Here is an 11,735-nt window from a genome sequence, read left to right as displayed (position 1 = left end):
TCCAATTAAAAGAAGCTGAATTTTCCCAGCAGTAAAAGATTACAGGAAATACATCGTAAAAGAAGAATATTCAATTGAAGAGAATGATACCAGGTGTAAATATTTATCTATAGGAAAGAATAAGAATCTGAAATCATAAATATGTGGGTAAATATAAAAAACTATATTTTCTCTTTCATTTTGTAAATGGCAATTGAGTATTTAAAGTAAAAATAACAATAGTGAATTGTGTGGCTTACAACATATATGACAGCAAAAATATTACAACTATAGCACAAAAAGATTAAGTGAAATTATGATGTTATGTGGTTCTTACCTTATACTTGAAGAGGTATATATTATTTGAAGCTAGATTGTGAAAAGCTAAAGATTCATATCATAATCCATGTATAACCAAAAATGTAAAGAGCTACAAAGCTAATATAGAAGACAGAATAGAATATTAAAAAACACACAACTAAAAGAGGAAGAAAGGGAGGAACAACAAAGAACACAGGGGAAAGACAGAAAACAAATAGTAATGTGGTGGAATTAACCTCCACTATATCAATAAATTAAGTAAATGTAAATTGACTATACATTTCAATTACAAAGCAGAGATTGTCAGACTGGATAAGAAGCAAGTCCCAATAATATGCTCTTTAGAAGAGACACATTTTTAACATAAGGACACAATAGGTTGAAAGTAAAATAATGGAAAAAGATATACTATACAAACACTAAACATAAGAAAGATGGTATTGGGTGGCTGGATGGCTCAGCTGGTTAGAGCACGAGCTCTTAGCAACAAGGTTGCAGGTTCAATTCCCGCATGGGATGGTGGGCTGTGCCTCCTGCAACTAAAGACTGAAAATGGTGATTGGACTTGGAGCTGAGCTGTGCCCTCCACAACTAGATTGAAGGACAATGACTTGACGTGGAGCTGATGGGCCCTGATGGGCACTATGCTACAATATTCCCCAATAAAAACCAAATTAAAAAAAAAAAAAAAGAAAAATGGTGTAGTTGCTAGGAGAATAGATCTTAAAAGTTCTTATCACACACACAAAAAAATTGTATGGTGACAGATGTTAACTTGACTTATGGTGATCATTTTGCAATATATACAAATATTGAATCATTATGTTGTATACCTGTAACTAATATAATGTTATGTCAATTATACCTCAACTGAAAAAAAAGAAAGCTGGTGTGTTTATATTAATATCAGGCAATGTAATCATCAAGACCAGAAGTATTACCAAAAATAGAAAGGAGAACTTTATAATGATAAGAGTTTATTTATCAAGACAAAAATAATCCTAATAACATCTAATAATAGATCCTCAACACACCTGAGGTAAAAACAATAGAAGTAAAGTGAAAAAATGTTGGACAATTTAACTCCCCACTCTTAGTAATTTGTGCAACAAGTTAAATAAAAATAAGAATAGGGATATAGAAAACTTTAATAAAATACTATTAACCACCTTCATTTAATTGTAATATATTACATAAAACACTACATCCAACAACTGCAGAATACACATTTTTTTCAATTGCAAATGGAACATTCAACAAAATAGACTATATGCCATAAAACGAGTTGGCAATTAACTTTCAAAGAATTGAAATCATACAGAGAATTAAGTTAAAATTCAATATGAATGTGATAGGTACAAAATCCCAAAATATTTATAAATTAACCAACACTACTTCTAAATAATCCATGGGTCAAAGAAGAAATAACAAGCAAATTAAAAATACATTAAAGTGAATGACAATGAAAATACAAGATATCAGCATTTGTGTAAAGTAGATAATCCCTACTCACCAGTTCTTCACACCCCACCAATAGAGGACACCGTGATTTCTTTCCTTACTCTTTCCACCACTATTCTCTTAGAAAATGCTTGATTTTCCTTTTAACCCACCTCATGTCACCAAGAATTTTTGTGTGAAGCTGACCCCATTAGACTTCAGGGATGGGGCATAGAGCTCAGAATAAATTAATCAATACTTTCCCATCTTTGGTCATGTTAATAGTTCAGACAGGGCATATGACTCAATTTAGGCCAACAAGTAACAAGAAATCCAAATTGAAATCAAAATTAAAATCACATAACAAGGACACTTATATCCTCTCATGTCGAAAGGTTTAACTGCAAATCAACTTTGGAGTTGGTTAACTCTGCAACTAAATGATAATGTCAAGGATCCAATTTCCTTTCAACTTTCTTGACAGAACTTCATAAACTAAGTTGCAGTTTATCATCGGCAGAGAAGACAACATCCAACAGGAAGAAAAGAATCATTTCTTCCTTGTGTGTCTGCTTTTAAGGAAGTGAAGAAATCTTTCCTATAAACTTTTTTGCAGATTTCTACTCAATTTGCATTGACCAGAATTGCATCACAAGCCTAAATCATGATTAAACCAATGATTATTTTCCTCAGCTGGGGCCTACTTTCTTAGAAGCACAGAGAATATGGGAAAATTGAGTCAAATTAAAGTATTTTGGTAAGGATGAAAAGGAAGACCAACTTTTGATTAGGAACCAACCATGTCTGCTACTCTCTGTGATACCATTAAATATTGCTCCAGGCTGAAACAGCTCTAAAAGGTTACCTTTAAAACATTTCATGTAGGATCCAGTCATGATGGTGGAGTAGGTAAATACTGTACTTACATTCTCTCATGACCACATCAAAATGACAAACTACAGAACAATCATTGAGAATTGGCTAAAGTTTAGCTGAACTGAAACACTGCAACTGAAAACATACAGAAGAAGCTACCTAGAAACTGGTAGGAAAAGTAGAGCTGTGGAATGGACTGGCCCCTCACCCACGTGTAATCGTTAAAACTTGGGAGGGATATCTCAGCTGCAGAGATTCCTCCCACCTCCCAGAGGAGCGAGGGGCCCCAGACCCACAACAGGTTTCCCAGCCCAGGGTTACAGTGCTGGGGAGAAAAGTCCCCATAACTTCTGGCTGTGAAAACCAATGGAGATTGTGGCTGAGTGAAACTAGGGCAGCTGCAGTTCCAGGTGCTCCTCTTAAAAGGCCTGCTCAAGGACTTACCTGCTGTCGGACTCACTAACTCTGAGCCCCAGCCCTGGGGAAGCAACTAGAAAGGTGCCAGGAACTTATAGAAAGGAACTGAATTGTCTGGCTTCAGAGAGAGGGCTGAAGGGCAGCCTTCTACCGGACATGGGAGCTGGTGGAAGCCATTCTTTGTTGAGCCCTCCCCTCTCCAGGCGTGCAGATGCAGGTGGCCGCCATATCTCAGTCTCCATCAACCTGACTCAGTTTGCCCACCCTGATTCCCTGAGACCTCCCCACCCAACTTTCAGGCACACCCACACCCCTTTCAGTGGCTTTTCTGTATAAACAGCCTGCCTTTGTTCATGCTGTGGACTTTTCTAAAATATCTCAAAAGTTCACAAAACCCAAACAAGCAGCATCTGGCTTCAGCATGTCCTGTACCTCTGGCTGAGCATCCCCAAGCCAAGAACTAACAGCAGCTGGCCTCAGTTCATGACTTGGCCTCTTGAGGCACCTCCAACCCCAGCATGGGTGGTGGCAATCTTCAGATTGTGTGTGGTTCATGGCTAGTGGCCCTGGGCAGGACACAGGCTGCAGCTGAGATTGGCCTCAGGTGGGGTCCCTCCCAAAAGGCCCTGAGACTGGCATGCCCAGTGGTCAGCTTCAGATTCAGACAAAGTATTCCTGGCCACCTCCAGGGATGAAACACCAAAAGGGCAGACTATACAGGCATCAGAGACCTGCTGAAGCAAACCCTGCTCTGTAAGATCAGCCCCTGCACCACAGCTCCTCTACTGTAGTCACAACTAGTCCTGATAACCAATCCCACCCATTGATGTACAAACAGAAACCAAGGCTTGACTACAACAGGAGGGCACACACAATCTACACAACGAACACTTCTGGAGTACCCAGCTCATGTGACCAGGAAGACTGTGCCATTGAGCTCCACAGCACACCTACTACATAAGGCCACTCTACTAAGACGGGGAAGCATAGCAGTCCTACCTAATACAGGGAAACAAATACAGGTAGGCAGCCAAAATGGGGAGACAAAAATATCTCCCAAATAAAAGAACAGAACAAAACTCCAGAAAAAGAATGAAACAAAATGGAGACAAGCAATAGGCTAGAGACAGAGTTCAAAACACTGTTTGTAAGGATGCTCAATGAACTCAGGGGAAACTTCAGCAAAGAGATAGGAAACATAAAAATGGTGACAGAAAACATGAAAAAGAACCAGTCAGAAATAAGAACTACAATAACTGAAATGAAGAATGAGTTAGAGAGACTCAACAGTAGATTAGATGAAGCAGATGGTGCAATCAGCAATTTAGAAGATAAGGTAGCAGAAAACACCTTCTCGGTACAGCAAAATGAAAAAAGAATCCAAAAAAATGAGGAGAGTTGTGGGGGCCTCTGGGATAGCATCAAGCATACCAACATTTGCATCATAGGGGTACCAGCAGGAGAAGAGAGAAAGCAAGGAATTGAAAACCTATTTAAAGAAATAATGATGGAAAACTTCCCTAATTTGGTGAAGGAAATAGACATACAAGCTCAGGAAGTGCAGAGAGTCCCAAACAAGATGAACTCAAAGAGTCCCACACCAAGACACATCATAATGAAAATGCCACAGGTTAAAGACAAAGAAAGAATCTTAAAAGCAGCAAAACAAAAGCAGTTAGTTACCTATAAGGGAGCTCCCGTAAGACTGTCAATTGATTTCTCAACAGAAACTCTGCAGGCCAGAAGGAATTTGCACGAAATATTCAAAGCGATGAAAAGCAAGGCCTGACAACCAAGATTACTCTACCCAGCAAAGCTATCATTTAGAATCAAAGAACAGATAAAGAGCTTTGCAGACAAGAAAAAGCTAAAGGAGTTCACCAACACCAGACCAGTATTACAAGGAATCTTAGAGGGACTTCATTAAGACTAAAAATAAAAATAAAAAATATGAATAAGAAAATGGCAATAACTTCATACCTATCTACAATTACTTTCAATGTAAATGGATTAAATATTCCAATCAAAAGATATGGTGGCTGAATGGATAAGAAAACAAGACTCTTACATATGCTGCCTACCAGAGACATACTTCAAATTGAAAGACACAGACAGATTGAAAGTAAATGGATGGGGGAAAATATGTTTCATGAGAAAGGAAACAAAAAAAGCTGGGGTATCAATACTTATGCCAGACAAAATAGACTTTAAAACAAAGGCTATAGCAAGAGACAAAGAAGGACCCAGTAATCCCACTTCAGGATATTTATCCAAAGAAACCCAAATGCTACTTTGAGGAGAGGTGTGCATCCATATGTTCATTGCAGCATTGCTTACAATGACCAAAATGTGGAGGCAGCCTGAGTGTCTGTCAATGGATGAATGGATAAAAGGAGGTGGTACATATATACAATGGCATATTGCTCTGCCAGGGAAGGGAATGGGTTCTTGCGGTGGCTAGATGGACCTGGATGGTATTGCGCTGAGTGGAGTATATCAGACAGAGAAAGACAGAGGCAATGAGATTTCGCTTGTATGTGGAATCTAAAGAACAAAATAAACAAGGAAAACAGAAACAAATTCATAAATACAGAGAACATTTTTATGGTTGCCAGATGAGAGGGGGGTTTGGGGGTACGTGAAAAGGGGAAGGAATTAAAATGTAGAAATTGGTTGTTACAAAGTAGTCATGCGGATGTAAGTAGGGTATAGCATTGGGAACATAGTCAATAATATTGTAATAACTGTGTACGGTGTCAGGTGGGTACTAGATTTATCAGGGTGATAGATGGGAGGGGGTTGGGGGTAGGGTAAAAAAGGTGAAGACATTACAAAGTACAATTGGTAGTTACAAAATGGTCACAGGGATATAAAGTAAAGCATACGGAATATGGTCAATAATATGGTAATAATTATGTATAGTACCAGGTGGGTACTAGACTAGTCAGGGGGATCACTTCTTAAATTACAAGAATTTCTAACCAATATGCTGTACACTTGAAATTAATTTAAAATAATATTGAATGTCGGGGCAGCCTTTTCTAAAGTTCACGTGTCTAGAAAACTGGACTGCAGGTCTCTCCTTGCAGCCACGGCGCGAGAGCAGAGTACGAACTGCTGCTGCCAGAGTCATGGCAGGACAGGCATTTAGAAAGTTTCTCCCCCTCTTTGACCGAGTATTAGTTGAAAGGAGTGTTGCAGAAACTGTAACCAAGGAAGGCATTATGCTTCCAGAAAAATCTCAAGGAAAAGTATTGCAAGCAACAGTAGTAGCTGTTGGGTCCGGCTCTAAAGGAAAGGGCAGAGAGACTCAACCAGTTAGCGTGAAAGTTGGAGATAAAGTTCTTCTTCCAGAATATGGAGGCACCAAAGTCGTTATTGATGACAAGGATTATTTCTTATTTAGAGATGGTGACAGTCTTGGAAAATATGTGGACTGAAATAAGTCACTACTGACATGGCATCACGTGACGCTGCCCCTTCCACTGAAGTTCTGAAATCTCATCATGTAAATAATTTCCATGTCTCTTTTGTAATAAACTAATGATATCCAAAGTAATGACATCTAGTGTCTCTTAAAATTTAGTTCTACTGTTCTGATACAAACATTTCCAAATAAAAATATACAAATAAAAAGAATAATAATATTGAATGTCAACTGTAATTTAAAAGTTAAAAGGGTCGGGGGAGGTGAAGGGAAATAACAGGTCCAAATTTCCGGGTATAAAGCAAATCAGTCATGGGTGTGTAATATACAGCATAGGGAATAGAGTCAATAATACAGATGGTTTGCAGGACTTATGGTGATCACTTCTTTAGGTATATAAATGTTGAATAACTATGGCATACACCTGAAACTAATATAATAATATTGTATGTTAGCTATATTTTAATAGAAGTCTTTTAAAATTTTTCATGTAATTGCATTGAGTGGTATGTAATAGAGCTTCAAGAAGTTGATGTGTGCTTTAAGAAGGAATTTTCATCAGATAGATGTTACAGGTGCAGAGAGCGAAACATTCCAGGCCCAGAGGACAGTGTGTGTGTAAAGGCAAAGAGACTTAAAACAATGAAGCATACTCAAGGAATTTCAAGTACTATAATTGAGCATGCCTGGAGTAAAGAATGCAAGTAGAGAGCAGAGGTAGATATGCCAGGAGGTAGGCAGGGACCAGATCATGAAAAGCATTGAATACTCTGCTGAGGAGTTTGGAATTTATCCTATGGACATGAGAGTGCCATGTTGGACAGGCATTTTAGAACAATCATTCTGCTGTCATGTGGAAGAGGAGTAATACTGGAGTCTGCAAGGTTAGTGAGGAAGCCCCCCAATAGGCCAGGCAGGAGAGGATGACCGATGGGGGTGGAGAGAAGCGGACAGAGTTCAGGGCTATATCCTACACGGAATCAACAGAACTTGATGGCCAATGAAGTAGGATGGACTGAAACTGCCTCATATAGGAAGCAGAGGTTTCACAAAAGGAGAAATGGGATTTTATTTTAATTTTATTCTCCAATAAGATGGACTAAAAGCATTGGTTTGAGACTGTGCTCCAGTGAAAGATTATATCGTAACTGGCAAAGTCATGACCTTAACATCATGGGACTTGGGACTAAACTCTTGACAAAATTGTGAAGTTTAACTTCCAACATCAGTGTCCCCTTCTGTTCTGTAGTATTCTCACCTTCAGGAATCACGTATATAACCAGTCAATTATTATTTTTGAGCATTTACTCTGTGCCAAACATCTCACAGAGCCCGTGCGTATCAAACGCCACCCGTCTCTCAAGTAGGGAAGTATGGTAGAGTGTCTACAAAGAGAGTGGCCCCAAGTCCTCCTACCTGTGAACGCATATGCCACCTCTCCCATCAAGAGGAGGAGTCTAGCTTCTTCTCTGAGAAAACACCAATGGCAGATGACAAGGTGCTATGGGAGGGCCCAGGGGCCTGGGGGCCTGGAATGGGCGGCCGAGGCAGTGTCCTGGCGTAGTTTGTGGCCACGGAGCTGGCGGAGGCAAGGCCGAGGACAACGAGTGGATCGCTGTCACCAAGCTGGGCCGCCTGGTCAAGGACATGAAGATCAAATCTCTGGAGGAGATCCATGTCTTCTCCCTGCCCATCAGGGAATTTGAGATCGTTGACTTTTTCCTGGGGTCATCCCTCAAGGGCGAGATTTTGAAGATTGTGCCGGTGCAAAAGCAGACCCGCGCTGACCAGAGGACCCCGTTCAAGGCATTTGTCGCCATCGGGGATTGCAGTGTACATGTGAGTTTGGGTATTAAGTGATCCAAGGAGGTAGCCTCTGCCATTTGCGGGGCCATCATCATGGCCCAGGTCTCCATCATCCCTACGTGATGAGACCACGGGGTAGGGGGGTGGGGAGACTCAAGATCTGCAAGCCCCAGACCGTCCCTTGCAAGGCCACTGTGGCTCTGTGCTGATGCGCCTCATCCTGGCCCCCAGGGCACTGGCATTGTCTCAGCTCCTGTGCCCAAGAAGCTGCTGCTGATGGCTGGTATCCATGACTGCTACACCTCAGCCAGGGCTGCACTGCCACCCTGGGAAACTTTGCCAAGGTCACTTTGATGCCATCTCTAAGACTTGCTGGAAAGCAACCATGTTCACCAGGTCTCCCTGTCAGGAATTCACTGACCATCTTGTAAAGACCCACACTACAGTTTCTGTGCAGAGGACCCAGGCTCCAACCGCAACCACCACATAATTTTATACAAGAAAAATAAAGTGAATTGAGTCTGTTAAAAATAAAAAAGAGGTGGAGTCTATTTCCCATCCTCTGGCATTATGGCTTTATAAACTTCTTATGACCAACAGGATGTAGCAGAAATGGTGTGTGAGTTCTGGAGCCTAGACTTTCAGAAATCTTGCTCTCTTGGAGTCCTGAGCTATCGTGTGAAGTCTAGCAATGATGCGGGAGAGACCACATAAAGAGACAGAGGCTCAGCCAGCCCCCACGCCATTCCATCTGTCCCATCAGAGGCTCCACCAAAGTGAGGCTAACCTGGATTGTCCAGTCTGGTCAAGCCTTCAGATGACTCTACTTCATGAATGACCTCAGGCGAGACCAGCAGAAGCACTGCCCAGTTGAGCCAGGACCATATTGCATAATTGTAGGTAAATAAATGGTTATTATTTTAAGCTACCTAATTTGTTTTTTTTCAGTGATAAATAAGTGATAAAGGAAGTAAAGAAAATTGATTTTAAATATATTGCAGCTAAGGTTTTAAGGACTAAATGCAGACCTATCACTTTTTTTTCTCTGAAGAGAATAGGAGTGCAATACCTATTACGAATGAATTCACCCATCAGCTGGCACTAATCTACTTAATACCTACTATATGCCAAGTTTGAGATGGTTACTCCACAGAACATTAAAAGTAGGAGGTACAGAGATTGCAACTTAGTAAAGGAGATCATATTGACACGAGGAAATAGCACGGGATATAATTTGTAATGGTGAAATTTAGGCACTACGTCAAGTCAATATGTATATATTTCAAGCAGATGACCCACAGTGTTCCAAGTAGGTAATCAGAGAAGACCCTAAGCTAGTAGAGAGTTGAGGGATGAGTCTCCTGGGTCCTGTTTATTCATACCATTATACCACACAAGAGTCAGGTCTGGACTGTGCTACTCTTTGTAAGTGGAACTATGGTGAACATTGGTGCCAACAGAAGTGACAAGAGACAGGCTTTGGAAGGTCCTTGTCATTTTTCCTGGCAAGTTTCTTCTTCCACATATGACTTTAATATAAGATTTTTTATTCTAATAAATAGATTTAAGCTTGAAGAAAGTAAGTCCATAAGTAACCTGTAGCTAGCCTCACAGTTCCACAGCATGGGCCAAGGGGCATGGATGAACGTGTGTCATCAAACAGAGCCTATGTCTGATTTCGAAATGTAGATTAAAGCCACAGTGATCAAAGCAGTGTGGAATTATGTAAAAGACTCACATAGATCAATGAAACAGATTAGAAAGTCAAGAAATAAATCCTTACATCTCCAGACAAAGCATTCAATGTTTTACAATAAATGATGTTGGGACAATCAGATATACAAATGCAAAAGAATGATATTAAGTTAAACCCTTACCTCACACTGTGCACAAAAGCCAACTCAAACAGATCATTGAGTAAAATGTAAAAATTAAAACTATAAAACTTCTAGAAGACAACATAGAAAGAACTCTTTGTGGCCTGGACTTAGACAAAGATTATTTAGACATGACATTAAAAGTACAGTCAAAAAAATTGTTTTGATAGGTTGGACTATGCAAAAGTTAATAACTTTTGCTTTTCAAAAGGTACCATTAAGGAAGTGAAAAGACAAGCCACAGCCTGGGAGGAAAAAATTACAAATCATATATCTAATAAACGACTTTAATCCAGAATACCTAAAGAACTCCCGCAACTCAATAACAAGAAGACAAGTAACCCAATCTTAAAATGGGCAAAATATTTCAGTAGATATTTTACCAAAGAAGAAATATACGAATGGCTAATAAACTCATGAAATGCACTGCAAGCTTACTAAAATGGCAATAATTTTAAAAAGAATTAATATCATGGATAAATACTACAACTTAAATGAATCTCAAAACTTGTGCTAAGTGAAAAAAAAACACAAACTAGGCAATGATTCTATTTATATGAAATGTCCAGAAATGGTAAATCTATACAGTCAGAAAGATTAGCAGTTGCCTAGGGCTGGGTTGGGAGCAAGGACTGACTGCAGGGTACACAGGAGCTTTTTGGATAGGTGAAAACATTCTAAAACTGGACTATAGTGATAGCTGCACAATTTATAAATTTACTAAAAAACACCCATTGAATTGTATAGTTACAATGGGTGAGTTTTTTAATTAAAATTTATTGGGGTGACAATGGTCAGAAAAAGCTACATAGGTTTCATTCAAATGTACAATTCTATAACACATCATCTATGTATTGCCTTATGTGTTCACTACCCAGAGTCACTTCTCCTTCCATCACCATATGTTTGTCCCCTTTACCATCATCTACCACTCCCCTCTACCCTTACCCTCAGGTAACCACTGAATTGCTGTCTGTGTCTATGAATTTTTGTTTCTTTATTTGTTTGTCTTGTTCCTCTCTTGTCTTCAGTTTTACATCCCACATGAGTGAAGTCATATGGTTCTCTACTTTTTCTGTTTCACTTATTTCATTTTGCATAATAATCTCAAGATCCATCCATGTTGTCGAAAATGGCAGTATTTCATCTTTTTTTATGGTAGAATAGTATTCCATCGTGTATATGAAATCTGACAATTAAGTTTGCGAACTCATCCTAGAAAAAGTGCTACACACCTCATTGTTAAATATCACTATGGTCACCTTTGAAGTACTCCCCATGGGAAGCTAAGCACCCACCAGTGCCTAGTCCACCCTTCAAAGAAATTTTGGAACTCTTTTTCTGGAATGGCCATCAGAGCTATCATCATATTACCCTTGATGTTCTGAATGTCATCAAAATGTCTTCCTTTCAATATTTCCTTTATCTTTAGGTAAAGAAAGAAGTCATTGGGGGCCAGATAAGGTGAGTAGAGAGGGTGTTCCAATACAGTTATTTGTTTACTGGCTAAAAACTCCCTCACAGACAGTGCCATGTGAGCTGGTGGTGTATTGTCGTGATGCAAGAGCCATGAATTGTTGGCAAAAAGTTCA

The 11,735-nt window shown here is 39.6% G+C and overlaps 1 protein-coding gene and 1 pseudogene across 1 annotated transcript; both read left to right on the top strand.

Annotated features, from left to right (window-relative positions):
• The first annotated feature begins 6,131 nt into the window (after nt 1-6,131).
• On the top strand, nt 6,132-6,473 carry LOC117027679 (10 kDa heat shock protein, mitochondrial-like). The gene has a single exon (XM_033115686.1). The coding sequence runs from the start codon at nt 6,165-6,167 to the stop codon at nt 6,471-6,473; it is 309 nt and encodes a 102-aa protein (XP_032971577.1). The 5' UTR covers nt 6,132-6,164.
• Nucleotides 6,474-7,991: 1,518 nt separating this feature from the next.
• Nucleotides 7,992-8,756, top strand: LOC117027362 (40S ribosomal protein S2-like; annotated as a pseudogene).
• The last annotated feature ends 2,979 nt before the right edge of the window (nt 8,757-11,735 follow it).

Source organism: Rhinolophus ferrumequinum, chromosome 9, assembly GCF_004115265.2.
Source record: "Rhinolophus ferrumequinum isolate MPI-CBG mRhiFer1 chromosome 9, mRhiFer1_v1.p, whole genome shotgun sequence".
NCBI classification, from domain to species: domain Eukaryota; kingdom Metazoa; phylum Chordata; class Mammalia; order Chiroptera; family Rhinolophidae; genus Rhinolophus; species Rhinolophus ferrumequinum.
The sequence above is the reverse complement of the archived record's forward strand: the minus strand, read 5'-3'. Positions and strand labels throughout refer to the sequence as shown.

What these genes read in the sequence shown, in the direction of transcription:
- LOC117027679 (XM_033115686.1), top strand. Translation starts at nt 6,165, where the DNA reads ATGGCAGGACAGGCATTTAGAAAGTTTCTCCCCCTCTTTGACCGAGTA.